This window comes from Ochotona princeps, chromosome 1 (assembly GCF_030435755.1).
Source record: "Ochotona princeps isolate mOchPri1 chromosome 1, mOchPri1.hap1, whole genome shotgun sequence".
In the NCBI taxonomy this organism is placed as follows: domain Eukaryota; kingdom Metazoa; phylum Chordata; class Mammalia; order Lagomorpha; family Ochotonidae; genus Ochotona; species Ochotona princeps.
Window position 1 is genome coordinate 51,774,414 of NC_080832.1, and position 24,505 is coordinate 51,798,918.

Below are 24,505 nucleotides of genomic sequence, written 5' to 3' on the forward strand. Positions count from 1 at the left end.
GGGGAGCTAAGAGGACACCCTAGCTGATTTGGGGTTCACACTGGTGAGTGCAGGGGCCGGAGTGGGGGCTGCGTTCTGGTCTGGATATGGCCGCAATCTCCCTTGGCACAAGTGTGGACTGGGACTGGAAACACCAGGCCGGCCTAGACTCCAGTACCATCTAGTGCTCTGGAGGACCAGGTTAGATGTAGGATGGACTAGGTGTCTGTCCCTACTGAGCCATATGTGAGCAGTGTCTGGATATGGACAAACCTTGGCTGGGCTGAAACATCCAACAGTAAGAACCAGAATGGGTTGAAGGCCAGTCAGGAAAGACCACTGTTCCTGCCAGGACAGGAGGTGGACTAAGTAGGGCTGTGTATACCCACCAGTATGCACAAAATCTGGCATTGGGAGAGGTGCTGATGGAGGAGTCTGGGCAACTCCTCTGGCAGACACAGTCCCTGCAGGTTGAGTTCAAGAACCACGATAGGGCCAGGCCAGGGAAAGGTACCCACTGGCATACATTTGGCACAGGTCGGGGGCAGACCAGGCTGAACCAGCTTGCATCACCTGCTGGCGAATCTGAGCACAGTGTGGGTTGGTCCAGGTTTGGTCACAACACATACCAGTACACACTATAGCTGGGATTGGGTGCCTGCTGGGCTGAGCTAGACTGTAACCCTCACCAGCTGGAATTGGGGGTGGACCAGTCCGGGTCAGGCTACAGCACCCACTGGCAAATGCTGAGGCGAGGCAGGCCATGCCAGACTGTGTCACAGCACCCAACCAGGACATGTAGGAACCAGGGAGGGAGGGGGTAAAACTGGTAGCAGTAATGTGGAGGGCCCTCCTGCTGGAACACCACTCCCACTGGAGAGCGTGAGTTGGGATGGAGACAAACCAGATCGGGCAGAGTTACAACACCTGTGGGTCTCATGTGAGCCAGATCAGGGAAGAGCTAGGCTTGGTTGACTGTCCCTACTGGTGCAAGCATAAATCAGAATGGATGAGGGTTGGTTGGACTTTGCTGCAGCATCAGCTGGCAGATGCTGGCATTGGGGGCTAATTCTGTCAAGTTAAACTGCAGAGCCACTTGGAAAGTACATGATCCAGGAGTAGCCCAGTAGGGAAATAGTGGGCACTTCCCTCTTGGGTTACTACTCCCACCAGAGAGCATGAAAAACAGGATTGGGGCAGACCTGGCTGGACAGAACGGTACCCACCAGTATGTGCATGGGCTGGATGGTGGGCCTGGCTGGGTGAACTAGGCTTCAATGCCCATTGATATGTAGGCTAGCTGAATGGGATGTGGGACAGACTAAAGAAGTCTGTGGTACATAGTGGCAAGCATGGGAACCAGGGCAGGGGGCAGGCCTGGTGGGGGTTATTGGGAGTCGCCCCAACTGGGCTGCAGCTCCTACTGGCTTGCGTGAGGGCTGAGTATGAAGTGGACAGAATCAGGCTGGCCTGCAACACCCATTGTTTTGGGTGGAGGACTGGATTGGAAACAGAGCTGACCCAGCAATTGCAACGACCAGGATATGCATAAGCTGGTTGGGGCGATGGACTGTGCTGGGCCCTGCACTGGCAAGCACACACAAGAATCAGATCTGGGATCACCTCAGATGAAATTTCTTTGGGCATCTCCCCATTCAAACTGCTGGACTGAGAACCCCAATCATGAAGAGAATTGCAGTTCCATGGTCTGACTGTGGAGTGTAAGTGTCAAAGCGGAGCCTCCTCAGAGGCTCAGACGGAGCATTGGACAGCATATTCAGGTGCACATGGAGGATATGGCAGTCCATCAGAACCTACAGAGGACACTGAGTACCACAACAGAGGATGGAGGACAGAACAAATCAATCAACTTCCCCAGCCATGTGTTGGCAGTGGAAATCTGGGTAATGTCAGCCAGTGGATTCTGTAGTGATTTCATCGGGCTTGGAATGGCAAGACTGGCAGCAATTCAGAACTGTTGAATTATCAAAACCACTCAAGCTGGACCCTCGGAGCATGCCGCACGTTGGGGGCCTGGGATGGTTGGGAGGTTGGGTGGGGCTTCTCCCTTTATCTCCTTCTTTACTCCAGATAATAATAATATATATAATAATGTGGAAACAATAGTCTTACCCACTTTCCTGTAGCCCTTGACCCTTTGTGCCCTAATCAACTATGTAAAGATAGTCAAAATAAAGCAATTTTTAAAAAAAGCTCTTGTTACAACTGTATCTAGTAACTTGTCCCCCAAGAGGAGTACATATATATATATATATATTTTAAATCTATTTTATTGTATTGTTGTTGACAATCTTTAGTACATATATATTTTTAAAATGATTTCCAATTTCTGCTGTGGTCTAATGAACAAATCTGCATGGGTCATCAGGGCAAATATTTTTAAGAGAGATTTTTTACTTAATACAGGCAGCCTACACGGAAATGACCAGGAGTTAATGCTTGATGGAGAAATGTGTATTTTTGGTATTTCTCTAGAGTTTAATTCAAACTTGGCTTATGTCAAGGGTCACATTTCAATATATCCAAAGCCATTTTAACCTGCTATTAAATTGCAGGAAGCATGAAAATCCACATTTCAGTTTACTAATCACATTTCTAAATTAAACACATTTGAAGATGGGAAGTTACCAGATTCCCAGGACATATCACATTTTAAAAAGATAGCATATGTGGGCCCGGCAGTGTGGCCTAGCGGCTAAAGTCCTCGCCTTGAACGCCTGGGATCCCACATGGGCGCCGGTTCTAATCCCAGCAGCTCCACTTCCCATCCAGCTCCCTGCTTGTGGCCTGGGAAAGCAGTCGAGGACGGCCCAAAGCATTGGGACCCTGCACCCGCGTGGGAGACCCGGAGGAGGTTCCTGGTTCCCAGCTTCGGATCGGCATAGCACCGGCCCATTGCGGCTCACCTGGGGAGTGAATCATCGGATGGAAGATCTTTCTCTCTGTCTCTCCTCCTCTCTGTATATCTGACTTTGTAATACAATAAATAAATCTTTAAAAAAAAAGATAGCATATGTAGTACATGATTTCATTTGTGTTAAAGCATGAAATATTTATAGGCACAAGTATATGGAAATGCATAGAAGAAGAGATGAAAGGGTTCAAGCCAAAGAACACACAAGTTACGTTTGGGCAAAATTCGCTGAGGATAGTGTGAAGCAAGATAGCAATGAGAAGACACAGGAGAGAGGAGGGGAGACTAGATTCTTTTGGTTGCATTTTTCCTCCAGAAAGAAGATATATACATGAATTAAAGTAGAAATAATACCACTGAAAGATATGGTAGTACAGTTAGTAACACTATTCCCTTTAGACAGACAATGAAGACAGACTAAGAACATAGAAGTTTCATCTCATAGTCACATTTAACGATGTTCTAACTACTTACCCAGGAGTAAGACGTTGAAGTAGTACAGACGGTCGTCCAAACGAGCAGGCTTCAGAGATAACGAGTAGAATCCAAAACTTGCCGTGAACCAAACCAGCCAAATACTCAGCGTTCCTGATGTGACATTCCAGCTGTAAAACAGATCTAAGATGTCGGGCTTCTTAGCTGGAGGCGATTTGCTATCAACAGTCCCATCCAGTGCCAGAACTTCACACAGGTCGCAGGTACCCGTGCTGTTCCGCGCGGCCATCATGTCCACCAGCTCTTGCGCTTCTTCGTATTTTCTCTCTGAGATGAGCCAGAAGGGGGACTCGGGCAACATCCAACAGCACAGGATACAGGGGAAAGTCGCCAAGCAGAGGATAACTTGATAAATCCACCAGGTCTTGACGTAGAAGCCCATCAAAGCTACTATTATCCCTCCAAACGCAAAAAAGCTATGTAAATTCATGGATGCCCACGTCCGAGACTTCCTGCCAACGAATTCAGTCACATAGACAAATCCCACCACAAAATAGCCACTGGTAAGCTGAAACACAAAGTGCGGAGTGTCTGTTGTTAAAGGCACATGGACTACTGCTGAAGCGCCTGAAAAAAATCACATGCAGCAAAAACCAGCAGGGCCAGGACTGGTTTCTGAAGTGCACATCGTATTCACCAGACGGCTCTAAAGCCCACGCAGCCATCCTTCCTCAATGGGTCCTTTTATCTCTCTGCTCCCTTCCCATCCCAAATGGTAACACGCACACACACACACACACACACACACACACACACACACTATACACTGATTTGTGTGACATTTAAATGTTCCATCATAGAGTGGACTTATTTCTCAGGTCCCTGTGAATGCACATATCAATTTTTCTGTATGAAAGAGGTCTAATCATGAAATCCCGATTACTAAATGGGTGACTCCAAACACATAAAGACATCAGCAAGAGCAAGGAAAGCTCACGTGCTCAGGTGACTGAGGGACAGGAGCTTTCAGTGAAGTGACTGAATGGAGATTCAGCAGGACGGCAAGTAAGGAGGAGACACCGGCCAGGACACTCCGCCCTAGCCAAGCCACAGCCTGCATCTACGCAGCTGGCTGCCAGCAGGGAGCTGCCATCTTGTCAAGTCACTGCAGGGAGAAGGTGCTAGCTGCCATGCTGTGGGCAGCTATAACGGAGGAACGCATCTGCAGTCTCCTAGTGAATTGAGCTCAGCAACCACTTTGCTCTAGAAAGGGAAGCTACATTGTCTTCCCTCTCCTTGCCCAAACCCTAAAAGCAAACGTCTCCAAGGGCTGTGCAGCGCCATACACCTGATCTCTTTTATCCTTTTTGTTACTTTATATTTATGTGAGATACATAAATATTTTATAATGCAGATTAAGGATTACAGTGATAGTTTCCAGCCTCCCTCTTTACGATGACACACTTTTGGTTCACTTCGTAGATACCCACAGGCTTAACCCTCCGTTAGGTACGGGATTTACAGCAGCAACAAAAAAATATAGGGAAAAAGCTCCGCTGTTCCTCAAGGGTATAGATAAAGGCAATGAAATAATCAATGTCAGTTTCTCTCATAGACCTTTTTTTTTTTTTGTACTGTGTATAGTGGCTGCAACAGATAAGGGAAACCATGGTGCTTGCCTTTTTGGGTTTGACTTATATAATTAAGCACAGTGTTTTCCCTTTGCACCCATTTCATTGCCAAACACACCAACCAACCATTCAGGAGTTTATTCTTATGGCTCAGTGGTATTCTGTTGCATTCTCTTCACCAGGGATCAAATGTTGGACATGTGGGTTGACTCCATGTCTTAACTTCTGCAGACCGAGTTTCTGTAAACATGGAAGTACAGATAACTCTTATGCTTATTTCATGTCATTTGGGAAAATTCTAGGAGTAGGATGGCTGGGTCATGTTGTAGGTCTATTTTTCAGATGTCTGAGGAATCCTCTTGCTGTGTTCATCTGTATTCCCACCAACAGAGAATTAGGGTAAGCACCTTTCCCCCACATTCTTGACAGCATTTAATATTTTCTGATTTCTGTATGGTGGTCTTTCTAGCTGGAGTGAGACAGAAACTCATTGTAGATTTCATTTGCATTTTCCTGATAGCTAGCTAGGATCCTGAACACATTTCCTTCTCATGTGTCTTTGGCTTTTTGAATTTCATCTTGTGAAAAATGCCTCTTTTTATCCTTTTCCATTTATTAATTGGTTTGTTGGTTTTGTTGTGGTTGATTTCCTCAAGCTCTTTATCACTTCTGGATATTGATTCTTTTTTTTTTTTTTTAAAGATTTATTTTTATTACAAAGTAAGATATACAGAGAGGAGGAGAGACAGAGAGAAAGATCCTCCGTCTGATGATTCACTCCCCAAGTGAGCCGCAAAGGGCCGGTGCTATGCCGATCCGAAGCTGGGAACCAGGAACCTCCTCCTGGTCTCCCACACGGGTGCAGGGTCCCAATGCATTGGGCCGTCCCCGACTGCCTTCCCAGGCCACAAGCAGGGAGCTGGATGGGAAGTGGAGCTGCTGGGATCAGAACCGGCGCCCATGTGGGATCCCAGGCGTTCAAGGTGAGGACTTTAGCCGTTAGGCCACACCACCGGGCCCTGGATATTGATTCTTTATCAGTTGCATGGTTTGCAAAGAGTTTCTTCCATTCTGTTGGTTCTCTCTTGGCTTTGTAGAGCTTTTCCTTTGCAGCAGGGAAGGTTCTCAGCATGAAGCAATCCCAATATGTCTGCTCTTACGGCCTATTCTTCTAAAGTACTTTCTGTGAAGTCTCTGCCAATGCCAGTGTTTCACATCCAAGTTTCCCTGATGTTTCTTACAGCAATTTGATGATATCAGGTCATAGATTTAGACCTGTGATCCACTTTGAGCTGGTTTTGTATAAGGTATAACGGGGTCTTGGTTTATATTCCTGCATGTGTAGATTCGCTTTTCCCAGCACCATTTGTTGAAGAGACTGTCCATTTTCTTGGAACTAATTTTAGCTTGTTTGTCAAAGATTAGTGTATGGGTTGATTTTTGGGGTTTCTATTCTGTTCCAATGATCTACATTGTCTATTTTTGTGACAGTACCAAGATGTTTTGATTAATATATTGTAGTATGTCCTGAGATTTGGTACTGTCCAGCCTCAGGCTTTGTTTTTGTTGCTTAATATTGCTTTCACAATTCAAAAAATTTGGCATTTCCGAAAGAATTTTAGTATCTTTTTTTTTTCTAGATCCGAGAAGAGTATTTTTGATATTTTGATTGGGATCGCACTGGATTTGTAAACTGCTTTGAGTGGTATGGGCATTTTGATAATAATCCTTCCAATTCACAAACAGGTAGATTTTTCCATTTTTTGGCATGCCTACTTCTCTTTTTTACTCTAGTGATTTTTCACATCCTTGATTAAATTTATTTCAAGGTATTTAAATTTTTTATAGCTAAGTTGTTTCTCAGTCATAGCATTGTCTGTTTATTCAAACACTATTGATTTTTGTGTTGATTTTGTATCCTGTAACTTTACTAAATTTTCTTCTGAGTTTCAGTAGTCTCTCAGTGGAGTGAATCTTTTGATTTCCTTATTTATAGGATCATGACATCAGTAAATAGGGATATTTGACTTCTTTTTCAATTTGTATCGCTTTGATTTCTTTTTCTTGTCTGGTTGCTCTGGCTAAAACTTTCATAACTATTTTGAATATCAATGGTGAAATTGGACATCCTTGTTAGGTTTCAGATCTTAGTATTCTAACTTTTCCCCATCCAATATGATATTTGCTTTCACTGAGTTAAGAAATGTTCCTTCGATATACAATTTGCTTAAGGTTTTTTTTTTATGTATCACTAAAACTTGTTCTGTTTGGTCAAATGTTTCCACTCTTTCTATTGAGATAATCCTGTGATTTTTATTATTCACTTTGTTAATATGATGTATTACATTTATTGATTTGCATGTGTTGAACCATCCTTGCAAAGCAAGAGGTAAGTCCCACTCAGCTGGGTGAATGAGCTTTCTGATGTGTTATTGAATTCAATTAGCTAGTTCATCAAGGACACTGGGTTGTAGTTCTCTTGGTTGCATATTTTTCTGGTTTTGGAATTAAGGTGATTCTGGCCTCATAGAAGGAGTTTGAGATACTCCTCTTTCAACTGTTTTGAATAGTTTGAGAAGAATTAGAATTCACTGTTCTTTAAAAGTTTGGTAGAAGGGCCCGGTGGCGTGGCCTAGCAGCTAAAGACCTCGCCTTGAACGTCCCGGGATCCCATATGGGCGCCTCCTTGCTTGTGGCCTGGGAAGGCAGTCCAGGACAGCCCAAGGCCTTGGGACCCTGCACTCGCATGGGAGACCCTGAAGAGGTCCTGGCTTCGGATCGGCGCAGCATCGGCTGTTGCGCTCACTTGGGGAGTGAATCATCGGATGGAAGATCTTCCTCTCTTTCTCTCCTCCTCTCTGTATATCTGACTTTGAAATAAAAATAAATAAATCTTAAAAAAAAAAAGTTTGGTAGAAGAAAGTGGGGAAACCATCTGGTTCAAGGCTTTTTTTGTTGGGAGAATCTTTATTACTGATTGAATCTGCATGTTGGTGATTGGTCTATTTAGATTTTCCAACTCTTTGTGACTCAATTTTGGTAGATTGTATGTGTCCAGAAATGTATCATTTTTTCTGAATTTTCCAATTTGTTAGCATACAGTTGTCTGTAGTAATTCCCGATGATTTTTTTTATTTCTGTGGTATCAGAAATAACAGCTATAACATCTCATTTTTCATCTCTGACTTTATTAATTTTGGCCTTCACTCCCACTTTTTTTGGTTAATTGGGCTAATCGTGTATTTATATTGTGTGTTTTTTTTCTTCAGAAAACCAGCTCTTCATTTCAATAATCTTTTGTATCATTTTTGGGGGTCTCAATTTTGCTTATTTCATTTCTACTTTTCGTTATTTTTTTCTTCCTACTAATTTTGGATTTGGATTGTTATTTTTTAGAATTCTTGAGATGCATTCTTAGATTATTTATTTGATGTCATTCCAATTTTTTATTGTAGGCACCAATTGTTAAAAATCTTACTTTTAACATTGCTTTTTCTATATCCCATAAGTTCTGGTATGTTATGCTGTCTTTGTTCATTTGTTCATTGTCTTTATTTCCCTTTTGATTTCTTCTATGACCCATTGTTTATTCAAGAGGATGCTGTTCGATCTCAGTGTGTTGGTATAGTTTCTATAAATTCTTCTTCTTCTTTTAAAAGATTTACTTATTTTTATTGGAAAGGCAGATCAGATTTATAGAAAGAAGGAGAGGGCCCGGCGGCGTGGCCTAGCGGCTAAGGTCCTCTCCTTGAACGCCCCGGGATCCCATGTGGGCGCCGGTTCTAATCCCAGCAGCTCCACTTCCCATCCAGCTCCCTGCTTGTGGCCTGGGAAAGCAGTCGAGGACGGCCCAAAGCATTGGGACCCTGCACCCGCGTGGGAGACCCGGAGGAGGTTCCTGGTTCCCAGCTTCGGATCGGTGTGCACCGGCCCGTTGCGGCTCAGTTGGGGAGTGAAACATCGGACGGAGGATCTTCCTCTCTGTCTCTCCTCCTCTCTGTATATCTGACTTTGTAATAAAATAAATAAATCTTAAAAAAAAAAAGAAAGAAGAAGAGACAGAAAAATATTCCATTTGCTGATTCACTATACAGATGGCCAGAACAGCCAGAGCTGAGCAGAAGCAAAGCCAGGGGCCAGGAGCTTCCTCCAGGTCTCCCATGTGGGTGCAGGGTCCCAAGGCTTTGGGCCACCCTTTACTGCTTTCCCAGACTACAGGCAGGGAGCTGGAAGAGAAGTGGAGCAGCTGGGACACGAACTGGTGCCCACATGGGATCCTGGCACATACGAAGCAAGGATTTAGCCACTAGGTTATCATGCCGGGTGAACAATTTACAAGTAGGATTACCACATAACTTAGCAATTCTAACTTTGGGTATGCTCCAAGGAACTGAAAGCAAGGATTCCAAGAGATATTTACACATTTGTGTTATTATTCACAACACCTAAATACATCATGGACCCAGTGTCTGCTGGCAAATGAACCGGTAAGGAAAATGTGGTTAACTGCATACATGTGACCTTATTTACTCTTAATGGACATGGTTTCCCCTTTGCAGGGTGACAGGGGCTCTGGCAATGTATGCACACATAGGGTTACACACACAAACCCACTGTATATCCTTTGATTACCGAAATTACTGAATTCTACACATAAAAACACTGGCTATCCCTGTCTGCTATTAAAGGTTCTGATGGACGTTTTATGTCGCATGTGTTTTACCACAGTAAAAAGAAGCTGGGAATGAATTTCATTTTGAACACTTGCCTATCTCATAAACTTGATATTATAACAGTATGTGACTCTTGGAACAAAGAATGAATCAGATGATGAATTTTGGTGGAGGGCGGGGAGGATTTAAACAAATTGGAATGCTTCCTACAAAATTATTTCATATTTGACTTTTATGAGGTAAATCATTTGTCTTTGTAAAATTATTCTGGAGCTTCACTCATCTATCTAAAAGCCTTTCTTTCTTCATCATTTAAAACTCATTGTGGGCTCGGCAACGTGGCCTAGTGGCTAAGGTCCTCGCCTTGATCCCATATGGCTGCTGGTTCTAATCCCGGCAGCTCCACTTCCTCTATATCTCTTCTCTCAGTATATCTGACTTTGTAATAAAAATTAAAAAATAAATCTTTAAAAAAAAAAAGAAATACTACATTAAAAAAAAACTCATTGTACTATCTTGAAGGTTCATAATGTCATTATCCTTGTGAATATCAATTTCCTTACAGATTCATTTATTTGAAAGGCAAAATTACAAAGAGTGAGACAGTGTGTGTATATTTGTGTGCATACACAAACATGTATGTAGGTGTGTGTGACAGAGAGAGAGAGAGAGAGAGAGAAAGAGAGAAATCTTCCATCCATTGGTTCGTTCCTTACATAGCTGCAGTGACCAGGATGAAGCCAGGAGCAAGCAGATGCATCTAGGTGTCCCACTTCGGTGGTATGGTCCCAAGTACTTGGTTCACCCTCTGCTGCTTTTCCTAGGTCACCAGCAGGGAGCTAAATAGGAAGTGGAGCTGGCAGGAATTAGGCTAGTAGGATTCTTTGCTTTTAAGGAGTATGTGTGGGTCCAGCATGATGGCTCAATGGCTAAATCCTTGCTTTTTAAGTATCAGGATTTGGAATGGGCACTGGTTTGTGTCCTGGCTGCTCTACTTCCCATCCAGCTCCTTATTTATGGCCTGGGAAAACAGTAGAGGATGGTCCAAAGCCTTAGGACTCTGCACCCATGTGGGAGACCCAGAGAAAGCTCCTGGCTTCTGGCTTCGGATTTGTTCATCTGTGGCCATTATAGCCATATGTGTAGTGAATCAGTGGATGGAAGATCTTTTTCTTTGTTTTTCCTCTCTGTAAATCTGATCTGCGTTTCCAATAAAATAGATCTTTTTTTTAAATTTTAATTTTTGAAATTTATCGTATAATTCTGTATAGGCCGGGATTCCCCTCCCCCCAATTCCCACCATCCTGATTGATTTTTCCCATCATGTCACACCTCTTCATTAGAAGCTACAATTCTATCAGTCTGCTATATAAGTGTGTCCCAATATTGCTGATGCAGACAATGTCAGATAGTCCATCATCCCATTGTCTAGATATATCCAACATTTTCATTGGGAGTACATCTTTTGTTTGAAATGCATGTTGCATTGTGTCTTCACTTCTGGATATGATAGTCTCCATTACTCTACCACTATACATTCTAATTTTCATGATGGATTCCTTACATCAGAGAGAACATATGGCATTTCTCTTTTTGCAATTACTTAGTTCACAGAGCATAAAGGTCTCTAGTTGGGACCATCTGGTTGCAAATTGTATAATTTCATTTTTTTGATGATGAATAATAACCCATGGAGTAGATGTACCACAGTTTCTTTAGCCATTCCTCTTTGGATGGGCATCTGGGTTGCTTCCATGTTATTGCTATTGTAGATTGTGCTGTTGTAAATATAGGATTACAGATCCTCTTCTCATGTAGTTTAAGTTCTTTTGGGTATATTCCTAGCAGTGGGATAGCTGGGTCCATTTTTTTGAAGAGTATTTGTAATTCTCCCTTCATGTGTAAGCTTTTCAGTTCCACCTTGCATGAGAGAATCAGAGTGAGGCTGGTCAGGGGGACATTTCCACAATCTGACTCCAGGAGCAAGTGGGGAGGTGGGGGATGCAGGCTACTCTATTGGTGGTTGGTTTAACATTCCTGTGACAAAAGCCATTGGTAACTGGTAATGGTAGCTATTCTTCAAACACTGTGGTAATCTAGAGGTTCTATGACTCTAATAATGGGCTTATAAAATTTATTCTATCTCCCAAATTCAAGCCAACAAGCCTGTTCCCAACCAAATTATATTACTAGCCTAGAACCCACAAATAGTTTTATCCATAATAGAAGCATGAGTAACTGCTAACCTTAACTAGTTTAGTTAAGATTAGTTCCCAACAACCAGAACTTAATTGGAGAATGAATTGATGAGTCATGATCGTATCATTATTCTCATGATCCAACTTCATCATGACCATACCAAGAGCCAACCCCTTAATCACAGTTCTATCTTGCCTTTCCAAAGGAATCATGACACAGTGAGGCAATCATACATGACACACCCACAAGACTAATCTTTCTTTCTCAGGAGAGAACAGCCCTTTTTGTCTGCTTTCTCAGTGACTTCTGCCACCTGTCTCTAACATTATTTTTAGGGCCCGTACGCTATAAACATGGCTTAAAAGAAAACACTGCAGCCTAGGAATAATATTGAATCCCATTCTTCAGGGCTCCTCCACTCAAGATCCTAGAAGTCACTTGGCAAACACAAGTGGCTATTACGGCAAACAACCCAAGCATGTGAACACCGTCTGCTCCTGTGAATTGCCTGGAGAAATGAAGCTGTAACATCAGTGCCTGTCAGGCCTTTCAATGATCAGTATATCTCCTAAGTGCATACTGCTTCCTTCTAGTCGGTTCCTCAACTGGATTCACATGGTGTGTTCAGATTGCCTAAACAATTGTAAGAGGTGCCCACAATCCATTCACAGCCATCACCTCCATGGATAACTCTCCATTCCTCATATCTGTGTCTGACTCCACCACCACAGAGTGGCCAGAATAGCACAGCATCCTTCCTGCACATTTTGAGGGTTCACATGGTCTTTAAGAGACAGGATTATATCTTCATCATCCTGTAGGATTTGCCTAATGACCGCCCTGCCCACTATCCCTATCAGTCTCCATCCATTTCACTACTTCTCATTTCTCAAGAGAGACAACCTTGGGTTCTTTTTCATCTCAGGATAGTCATATGTGATGTTACCTTAAAGGAATTTTCTTTCATTTACCCTTCAGAACACAGAAGTTCATGACCTTCCAGACTGTGGTGGGACCCTTGTCATGATCAGCAACTGTATTTAGTTTGGAAGATGGCTGATCAATACCTTGTTTTACCATTGCAAGACAGAGTGAGGGAAGCTGCTGAGTCCGGTTTATTTAGCACTCCCCTCTGTTGGCAGCTCACAGAGGTGTCAAATAAAAAAATCTTCCTGACCTTTGGGTACTCAAGATTTGCAGGACATATACACTGCCCAGGAAGACAAAAGCAGAGACCCCCAAAATGATGGTTACACTCACAAGGTGTCTATGTGGGTGTGACTTCATTTTCTTGATCACATGAATCAATACATGGTATTTCACAAGTTTGAAACAGGTATTTTTAAGAATTATCCTCTCAAAGGTTCCAAGAGGACTGTCAAATTCCTTCAGCACCTGTGTCCCTGAGGAGCCACCAGTCCCACAGGAAGATCTGTCTGTGCTCACTTGGGTAACAAAGCCATGTCTCAGGGCAAGCAGAACTTCTGGCTGCCACCTTCTATCTTAGAAACACTTTATATTCCTAGAAGTGTGCACTAGTCTGCTTTTAATAGTGCAGTCTCTTCCATTCTAAAGCTTGTTAGGGACCCTCCCAAGCCTTGGCTGTCTGGGTGGGTTTCTAGGAGCCCTTTCTGGCCATTAGTGAAGCCTCCACAGTGGAACCTTCATGTTATTCCCTGGGGGTGGGGATGCAGTGATTTCCACTGAGACGAGCATCCTTGGCTTTCCTGGGGGCTCTCAGGCCTGTCTTGCTGCAGGTGTTCTATGCCTGCCCTGCTCTACACCGGACAAAAACCATGCTATGCCATGCTTGCACAATGAATTCCATCAAACTTCACTGCTGCTGTTGCATAAGAGATGGGAGACCTGTCTGGTAACCTCACATATATTCTGTGCTTGCCGGGCCACTGCCTGTTGTAGCTGCCACAGTGATGCATGCCTGTCCCATGCCAGGTGCGATCCTGCAGGAGTTGAAGCTTCATCTTGCTGAATCCTGACGACAACCCAGTGAGACAGACACAATTTTCAACAGTTTACAGAGACAGCTCCCAGAGAATAACGTGTTTGCTCAAGACCATCAGCTAACAAGCCAACAGCTGACAAAGCTGGCATTCCAATTCCATGCCCTTGCTGCTACACTCCTTGCTGCTCTCGACATGGGTCTAAAGCACATTACACAAATGATTTTAATAACACACCTTATCTGTCTGCTTGCCCCAGGTACACAGCCCCCAACTAGATCAATGCAATTGATGTATGTGCTGTGTGCCAGGCACAGTCCAACACAGAGCTTCTGCCTCATCAGCAATGTGTTTTAATTTAATGACTTTTACTCTGAAAGTGAGGCATTCACATTCCACAGAAAGACTCTCACGTTGCAGTGAACGCATGACTATACTCTAAATGAACAAAACAGTTAGGATTCACTTTGGAAATACTGCAGTGGAATGAAAAAGCAGCGAGGGAACTCACCATGGCCAAAATGAAGCGCGAAATTATGAAGATGTAGTAATTAAAGGTGAATGTGGCCAGGATCCCAAACAGAAAGATGCCTGTGTTTGTAAACCATATGGCTGCTTGCCTTCCCTTTCTGAAAAACAAGAACCACGGAGCTCAGAGAGGAGGTTTGGCTCAAACAATGGATGTGGGCACCTGTGTTCCATAGAGGGGAATACTCCTGATTTTTTTTTAACAGCCTGTGCACTTGACTGTCATTTATTCAATTATTTGGGGAAATCATGAGTTGATTTAAGCTTTCTTTCAGAGATCTGGAACCAAGCTGCTGGGTACACAGAGACGAGCATGAGCATGAGGCATGGCCTGGGACCATGGATAAGAGGAGGGAGAAGGTACCTTTTTCCCCTTGGGGTTTGGGCTCTGGGACTAGCTGGATCCTCCCTCCCCCCGCCACCATCCCCTGGAGGTTCTGACAGCTCTTGTCAGGGCCTTTTAAACTTTTGTGTTTCTTTGAAACAAGCAAACAAACAAACAAAAAAACAAAACCAAAAAACAAGTACTATCTTGATAAATTGAGAAAACTATGATACAAATTCAAGTGCCATAAAATTCCACTTTGAGCCTATAGAATTTGGTGGCTTTTCATGTATTTACAAAATTTGGCAACTGTCATCAGCCTATAATTCAAGGACCCACTCGTCACCTGGAACAGAGATTCTGTACCCGGGAGTTGTCACTCCCTGTTTCCAGCTCCCTCCAGTTCCTGACAACCACTAAGCTAGCTTGTCTCTACAGATTTTCCTGTGCTGAACTGTGCATACAAATGCAGTCAAGTGATATGTAGTCTTTTGTGTCTGACTTCTTGAATATCTATCTATCTATCTATCTATCTATCTATCTATCTATCTATCTATCATCTACAAGGGCAGGTGATAGAGACAGGGGTAGGGGAGAGGCACATTCTTCTATCCACTTGCAACAATTGGGAAACAGGAGCTCTATCCAGGTTTCTCACGTGGGTAGCAAGAACTGAAGTAACTTGAGCCATTTTCTGTTGCTTCCCAGGCACCTTAGCAGGAAGCTGGATTGGAAGCAGACGCAGGACTCAATCTTAGGCCCTCTGATATGCGATGTGGGTGTCTCAAGTGGCTGCTTAACCTATTGTGCAACACCTGCCTCATTGTCTTTTTTGATTATGACTATGCTAGTGGGGTGGGAAGTCATCTCTACTGTGGATCAGATTTCCATTTCTCTGTTAATTAAGGATATGGGTATTATTTCAAGTGTTTATTCTTTGGAGAAATATCTGTCCCAGTCCTCTGTCCACCTTTAATTGGTCAATCTCTCTCTCTCTCTCTCAATGTTACGCTGTAAGAGTTCCTTACATATTCTGGATCATAATCTTCCACGACATGTCTGATTTACAAATATGTTCTCCATGCTGGTTGGCTGGTAAGCAGCAGTTTTCAGACAAAAAGAACAATTTGGTTTTGGAGACGCTCAGATTAGCTTGAGAGAGAGAGAGAAAGGCTTTTAGTCGAGGCAAAGGATTTTATTAGTCAGAGGGGAAAGTCTGACAGATCGTTCCCTGGCAGATAACAGGCTGGGACCACTTCCACATGGCCGCGTGACTGTGAGGAAAACAGCTGCCTGGGGTATAAGGCACTGGGGTTTTATACATCTTAGGTGCGGGGGACAGGGGATGGGAGAACGCAGCAGCTCCTTTGTTTGTGGGTTCCAAACATGGGAGCATCTGCTTGACATGGGGCAGGGTGGCGGAATGACTTCTGCTCTTCCCAACCTGACAAGAGCACTCTGTAGAGTATAGCAAGGGTATTGATGTGTGTGTGCGTGTGTGTGTGTGTGTGTGTGTGTGTGTGTGTGTTGCAGGTGGCAGTTTAAGCTGTTAAACCACAACATCAGCCTCCTAATGTGTGAGAAAGAAAGTTCTAGTGTTTGTAAATCACCTAGTCTGGGGTGTTTTATTTTGGAAGCACCAGGACAGGTGACAGATTAAAACCACGATAACATGAATGACTATTTAGAATCAGGTTAACCCTCTAGAACAGTCTATTTTAAGGGGGAAAAAAATTCAGAGTCATTATCAGTATCTGCCGAGTGGTTATAGACACAGGGCGTCTCTTACGTGACATATAAGGTAAGTGATACCATTTTCATCACCAGCTTGTAAATAAGGAGCCTGAAACATAGACAAGGACATTTCCACAATAAGTGGCAGAACCAGAATTTGAACACAGGCAGACTATTTCCAGGACCTGTGCTCTTACTTCTATGCTGTTTCACATTTCTAAGCAATGGATCAATAGATTGGTGGGATTAAGATGGGCAGCATGAAAATGACTGAGTTGTGGATTTAACTCTCTGTGGGCTAAGAAAACCAGGTAGGAAAATGACCTATACCCATTGCCAAAATAATCCTTAATATCTCATCTTACTTGTCAGAAAAGTATCCAAAGATGATTGCCCCCAGTAGGACTCCAAACATAAAAAATGGCTGGAGCATACGTGTGAATATCTGCTGGTCACAGATCAGATTCATGGTGCCGTTAAATTGCCTTTGGTCAGACATGTAGCTTTCTGGGCAAGAAAAGTCATGGCTGCTGCTGTTCTCTGAATGCTGTGACTTGTTGTCCCTGTGGACTTGATTGCACCTTGAGAGGTCCCATGCCTCACCATTCTGCAGTTCCACTGTGATGGGCTCCTTATGGCCTGGGGACATGAAGGCCCAGAGATCCTCCAGCTTTGCAGCAGAATTGTTGAGGTTGGCAAATTTAGTTACGTTGCTTGGAGGCTTGCAGGTCTCCTCATGGGAGATTACCAGTAACATGGAGGCCACGTAATGGATACCACATGACATGCTCTGGAATGCACATACAAAATAGATGAACCTCTGGAATCTGCAAAGAGAAAAAAAGCTGGTTATTCTATCTAGAGGCTTAAAAAAAGAAGAAAAGAACCTAAGCAGATATGAAGGTTCTCTATTATGTTGAGCTTAACTTCATACACAGAAGGGGAAATACAGAAATAACTATAAATAGGTTTACAACTTTGGGCTAGCACGTATGCAAAAATTATGTAGTTTCATCTATTAAGACACCTAGAAGCAATGACAGCCTGATAGTAACTGCCATGACCATTATCCAAAGCTTTGTTTTTAAACAGCACTACCCACTAAAAAGGAAAAAAAAAGGCTCGTTTTTTAATGTTAAATTTTTATTTTGAGTTTTTTAATTTCATGGTACAATTTCATATGGATTAAGGTTTCCCCCTCAAACTCCCACCCCCGACAGATTTTCCCCATGTTGCTACAACAGTATAGTCCTTCATAAGGAGTCACAATTCCATCAGTCTGTTATTTAAGTGTGCCTCGACTTTACTGGTATAGACAATGTCAGACAGTCTAGCATCCTATTGTCTACACATGTCCAACAGTTTCACTGGGAATCCATCTTTGATTTGGAAGCAGAGATGCATATTGCATTGTTTCCCCACATCTGGATATGGTAGTCTCTATTACTCCATCACCACACATTCCCACAAATGAGAAGCCATGAAGATCAACAGGCGGTATGAATTAGAACAACAGCAACAGTAGCAACTACAAAAAAACAGCACCAAGAAAAAAATGCACCACTGAGTAACCAATGCATGGGTGACAAAAAGAAAACACAAAAATCGGGCCCGGCGGCGTGGCCTAGTGGCTAAAAGTCCTCTCCTTGAACGCCCCGGGATCCCATATGGGCGCCGGTTCTAATCCCGGCAGCTCCACTTCTCATCCAGCTCCCTGCTTGTGGCCTGGGAAAGCAATCGAGGACGGTCCAGGGCTTTGGGACCCTGCACCCGCGTGGGAGACCCGGAAGAGGTTCCTGGTTCTCGGCATCGGATCGGTGCACACCGACCCATTGCGGCTCAGTTGGGGAGTGAAACATCGGATGGAAGATCTTCCTGTCTGTCTCTCCTCCTCTCTGTATATCTGACTTTTCAATAATAATAAAATAATAATAAAAAAGAAAACACAAAAGTCTCTTGGGTAAAATGATGCCACCATGCCATGTAATCCATGAACCAGCAATGAATTTAACAAGAGAAAAGAGAGCATTTGGAAGATGAAAAACATCAAAATGCATGGGATGCAGCAAAACAAAACAAGACAAAAAACCAGTATGGAACGGGTTATTGAAGATACACTTTCCTTGCTGATTTCCTTCTATAAGAAAGAACACATGGTATTTGTTCTTTGGTGGTTGACTCATTTTACTGAGCATAATGGTATCTAGTTGGGACCATTTAGTTGCAAATGTTATAATTTCATTCTTCTTAATAATTGAGTAATATTCCATGGAGTAGATGTACCACAGTTTCTTTAGCCACTCTTCTTTGGATGCACATCTAGCTTGTTTCCATGGCTTTGCTATTGTAGATTGTGTTGCTGCAAATATAAGACTACAGATCCTCTCCTCATATGCAGGCTTCACTTCTATTGGGTATATTCCTAGGAGAGGGATAGCTGGCAGATTTATTTGCAATTTTCCAAATACTCTCCATACTTATTTCCACAGTGGTTATACTAGCCTACACTCCAACTAGCAGTGCAGGAGGGTAACTTTCTCCCCAAATCCATGCCAGCAGGTGTTGTTAGTTGAGTTCTGAATGTAGACCAGTCTCACTGGAGTTAGGTGGTACCTTAACGTGGTTTTCATTTGTATCTCTTTGACAGCTAGGGAGCCTGAGTATGTTTTTATATGCCTGTTAGCCCAAAATGACTCATTTTAAGACCAGTACAGGAAGAATACATGAAGACATAGAAAATTTAAAAGTGTCAGAAAGTAAGACTGTGCCCCCAAAAACAAGAGGATGAGGATGTAGCAAAAGAACATAAGAAGCCAACCTCAAAGAGCTCCCAGTGGCCAAAGCTAAAATTATTTGAGCAATAGACCTATTAGTATAATATTACTCACTTGCCCCCCCAAAAAAGTATAAAATAAATACAAGAAACTGCAGTGATGGTCCATTTGATACATCAGTGTATCTGCTTTCAGGGAGGCCAGAAACTGTGACACATCCTTCCTGGGTGTCTATCATCTGAGGAGACCAGGCTTCAATCAGCAGACTAGCTAGTGGAGATCAGCCTCACCCATGGAAGTGGACATCGTCACTGGAGAAGCCTGAGTTGAGCAAAGAGACTTGGAAAGGACAAACCTGTTCTCTCTGTTTAAACTAACCCATCCATAAGTCAAACACTGGCACTCTGAGATCCAACATCCACCATCAATCCATCAGTTCTCAGTCCCTGTTCTGGGGACTGAACCACCTGCCTGGAATTCCTTGCTCTCTTCCTTACAAGCATTTCATTATGGAATACTTGGCCTCCACAGCAATGTGAGCCAATCTTACAATAAATCTCTGTCTCTCTGTCTCGCTCTCTCTCTAACACACACACACACACACACACACACACACACACACACAGAGGCAGCTTTCCATGTACATCACGAGATGTGCATCTGTGGGCTCAACCAACCACAGGTTGAAAATATCCTTCCCTCCCTGCCAAGTAATTGTGTCTATACCAAATATGTATAGACTTTTTCATATCATGATTCACTAAGCAACACAGCAAAATGCCCAGCTACATAGTATTTACATTGTATTAGGTGTAATAAATCTGGAGTTAAATACATGGGAAGATGTGCTTATAGGGAAATACACCATTTTATATTAGACTTGAGTATTTGCAGTCTTTCATTTCCTGTGTAGGTCCTGAAACCAATTTCTTCACAGATATGGAGGGAAGACCACATATGTACATGTATGTGCTTTGCATTGTGTGTGTCTTGTATGTGCATGTGTGTCTGTATGGATCCTGTCGATTTCTCTGGAGGACCCAAACACATGGGACTGATACAAATGATCGAACAAGTACAAATAGAAAGAAACCAATCTTTGGACAGTAAAACTCCCATCACTGACTGGCTATGTCTCCTTAGGATGCGGAGTTTAGGTCCCATACTTTCCTCCTTGAGTGTGTGCCTATCTCAGTGACCCATTTCTAAAGAGCAAGAGTAACAGAAGCAATGGTTGGGGAGGGACAGTAACTTGGAGTGGGGAAGCCCCACCAACACCCATCGTTGTCTGACCCAGTGACAATGGCTGATATTTCCATGATGTTAGCTAGGTACCGGTTCCTTTCTTCCAGGACACAGGACAAGAAGGGCACATCACCTCTGTGGTTTTTCTTTCCCAAAGCCATGATCCTAGCTTAATCATGAGAAACTAACTCCAATTAAGGATTCATTCTACATACAAGGTCTCTGCCAATCCATTCTCTGGGAGAGACTGAGAAATTGCCAAGGATCAGAGGGACCTGTGTGACTGTGACAGCTAAACCATGGTGATGCTCTGGATTGGATACTGCCATGGGGAAATAGGTGAAATCCTGATGAGGTGTGCAGCATGGTTAACTCCAATGTACTAACACCAGTTTCCAGCTTTGCACAAACACACTGTGATAATATAAAGTCCCAACAAAGAAGGAAACACGAGGGACGCTCATGGGAACTCTATCATCCATCTTGGCAACTTTTCAGAACGTTTAAAATTATTCAAAAATGAAAATTCAAAAAAATTAAAAAATGAAAATTTACTTCCCATTTAAAAAGATAAATGGGGCCTGGTGTGTTATCCTAGTGGCTAAAGTCCTCGCTTTGCACACACTAGGATCCCATATGGGCACCAGTTCTAATCCTGGCAGCTCCACTTCCCATCCAGCTCCCTGCTTGTGGCCTGGGAAAGCAGGAGAAGACGGCCCAAAGCCTTGGGACCCTGCACCCGGGTAGGAGACCTGGAAGAGGTTATGGGCTCCTGGTTTTGATTTGGTGCAGCTCTGGTTATTGCAATCACTTGGACTGGACTGGCCCAGAGCTGCCTGTTGCAGTCACCTGTGTGTGAACTAGCAGATAGAAGATACCACTCTGTTTCTCCCTCATGCTCTATAACTCTGCCTTTTAAATAAATAAATAAATAAATACATTTAAAGAAAAAAGTTGGTCTAAGGAGATGGAAACTTGTTCATCAACACCCTCTGCTCAGGCTTGGTCAGAGTGGGTGCCAAGGAACACCAACTCTGCCCAGGAGATACCTTCCAGCTGGATTTCAGCCCTGGATGGCCACCTGACCCATATTTTCAAGTCAGTGTATTCCCTGAGCAACAGATTGCTTGCCCAACTGTCTACAGGATGTTTTTACTTGAATTCCTGCATGGAACTCATGTTACATGAGTCCCTTAAGCTGAACTCAATATCTAAGCCCCAGGTTTGTCCCAGATCTGTCACCCACACAAACCAGAGATTTGATTCATCTCCCAGGTATTCTGCCTTCCTTTCCTTAAGAGAACATAAGATAATCCACATTAAAGTCTCCCTTTCTGTTTTTCATCAATTAAGAGGCCAAATCAAAGCAAAAACTGGAGAATAAAAGGGGGTTCCAGGTGAAAGCCACAACATTCTCACCTTCTACACAAGGTATTAACTTCCTGTCCTTTTTCCCCCTGTAAGCCAACCTTGCCCTTCAGTGAGGAGACTCTGGGAGCAGAAACGGCCAGACTTACCAAGAGCTTTCCACATGGCAACTCTTTGAGATGCATTATAGTGGCCGGCTAAGTGTTGTCTCCCAAATGCCACCCACCCCTTTTTCCACCATGGTGGAGACAACGGGAGTGCTGGATAGCCTTTCTGTCTCACCTCGGAGGACCCTGAGGAGCAGATCTTGCCCTGTACAGTTACTGGACAGGGACACATTGCTAAGGAATCTCTCTGATTCAATATCTAAGCTCAACCACTATAATTATGTAAACTACTGTGAGGATCAGGGATTGTGTGTGGAATTCACAAAGCAAACATTTCTACTACTGGTACTTATAAACAGGTGTGATACTGCCCTCAGTCGTGACCAAGCTAGGTCTGATCTCAGACATCCAGCTTCACAGCCAGTGTTGGAACCCCCGAGCTCTTCTGCCTCCACAAGGACAGAATGAGACAACACAGTCCGGGCCTGACAGAGTCTTGGCTTGTCATCTGGGCTCAGCAGATGGATGGGAGAAAACACAAGCTGTGAGGGCCAGTGGACGCTAAGCAGCATCCATTTCTACTCTGCTGTCTCTATGCCTGTGTCTTAAGTAGAAAAATCCTGATTTCTCATCTGTGAAAGATCTCACAGGGTGAGAGCAACCAGGAGGGGTGGCAACATACGGAGTTTCTTCAGAGCCCTGCACAAAGACAACCATCTTAACATGGGCATGAGGAGGAAGCTCTTGGATCTCGAGCCACCTGCCTCACATCCCTCCTGCTCAAGGCTTCATTTTGGGGAAACATCACCTACTCTGGAGCCGCCTCCAAGATCACCTAACACCTCTCCCCCTTGGGTCCTTAACCAACTAGCCAGCCTCAGTTTCTCAATCTTCCAAATAAGGATCTGACCTTGTGCCTTGTTCAACCCCTGAGAGCAGCAGATAAAGAACAATAAAGCACCCAGCACCCTCCTCCCATAAACAGCAATCACTGGGACCAACAGTTGCTCCCAAAAGTCCCTGACAGGCACAGGGGAACCCTACAGGCAGCGGTTAGGCAGGGGAGCTGTTGAGCAAGCCAGAAAGGTGGGGCTGCTCTCCCCATGGGCCCTGCCTGGCTCAGAAGCCTACGGCTAACCTCCTCCTCCAACTCTGGGAAGGTCCCTACCTGCCAAAGTGTCCAACATGGTCAAAAATCAGCTCCACGCCTGGGTACTTCATGGTGCAGTCACACCGAAGCGCCAATCTCGGCAAGGACCCGGGGTTGCAGACTCCACAAACTGCCCACCAGCCTTACTCCGTGACCACTGTGTCCAGGGACCCAGCCTCCTGCGGTTCCGTGTTAGCAGCGTAAGTGGCGGGGCTCGGTTCCTTCAGGGGCACCTGAACCTCCGCCTTCTGTAGCCGCCTAGGTGCCTTCTCTGCGGATGTGATCAGCAGAGTCCGCACGACATGCATAACCGCACTTCAGACCCGCTGCTATTCGCTCAGACCCTTGACCTTGGCCTGCTTGAAGCGCTCAACACTCCCTGGTGCAAATATTCAAGCCCCGGCCCAGAACACTAGAGGATGCGCCCCTGCCACTGGGGCTGGTAACGGGCGTCAGAATTCTCCTCGACCCTTAGAGATAAACTGACAATTGGATCTGTGCCTCGCCACCAACCATCCGGCGGCAGAGTGGGGTTAGGAGTCAGGGCGTCCTAGCTGTCCGTTGAACTGGGCAGAGCCTCGCACACTGCACATTACCTACCCGGCAGGTGCTACCTTCTTAGTGGCAGCCCCGGACAGCAACTGGGCGGAAATAAGGTCCCAAGGCTGGCCCACTGAGCCGGAGCAGAAGCACCAGTCCCGCACTATGTGTGAGAAGGTGGTGTCCATTTTGGTCCCAGGGCTGTCCATGTCACTTTTGGAGCCTCAGCCCCTCATCCAACTCTTCCCTCTTGCCACTGCTAGTGTGTGAGGAGAGAAGTGACTCGTGGGTGCTAAGTGTGTACTCCACATTGTTGCTGAAATCGCTTATTAGCTCTAATAATATGTGTGTGTGTGTGTGTTATCTAGGATTTTTGGTATATAGGATCATGTCAACTGAAAATTGAAATCGTTTTATGTAGTCCTTTCCAATGCATTTTTTTTGGGGGGGGGCAGTGTTGTCAGATACGGATCCTCCTTTGGCTGGTGGATTCCCCAGGGTTTAGTGCTTAATCTAAGCCTCCCATGTGGGATCCAGAGCCTTAACTACAGCAGACATCATAGCTACTTTCCAGGACAGGCACCAGTGGGAAGCTGGGACCGGAAACCTACACACTCCAGTGGGGTGCCCCACGCAGCATGCTGACCGCTGCCACAGGCTTTTATCTCTTACCTCTAGTACAACATGAACTAGCAGAGGTGACAGCAGCCATTCTTGCCCTTTGCCTGTTCCGAGAGGTTAACTGTTGAATCTTTCATCATTGGTGGGGATGTAAGGCCAAGACTTTATCCTAGAAATAGCCCTTATCACATTGAAAAGTTTCCCTTAGGTGTTTATTAGGTGTTTCTGTCATGAATGGATATTGGACTTTACAAATTCCTTTTCTGCAAAGATTGAAATGATTATGAAGTTTTGTTCCCT

At 44.2% G+C, this 24,505-nt stretch overlaps 1 protein-coding gene across 1 annotated transcript in view; it reads right to left on the minus strand.

Moving 5' to 3' along the window:
- SLC22A16 (solute carrier family 22 member 16) overlaps positions 1–23,476 on the minus strand; it is a 38,225-nt gene extending 14,749 nt beyond the window's left edge. Inside the window, exons 1-4 of the mRNA XM_012925520.2 lie at positions 23,063–23,476; positions 16,766–17,227; positions 14,325–14,442; positions 3,389–3,917 (exon numbers count right to left, since the gene is read on the minus strand). Coding sequence (XP_012780974.2) covers positions 3,389–3,917; positions 14,325–14,442; positions 16,766–17,227; positions 23,063–23,115 — 1,162 coding nt within the window. The 5' untranslated portion in view covers positions 23,116–23,476. The remainder of the gene's footprint in view (positions 1–3,388; positions 3,918–14,324; positions 14,443–16,765; positions 17,228–23,062) is intronic.
- Positions 23,477–24,505: the final 1,029 nt, after the last annotated feature.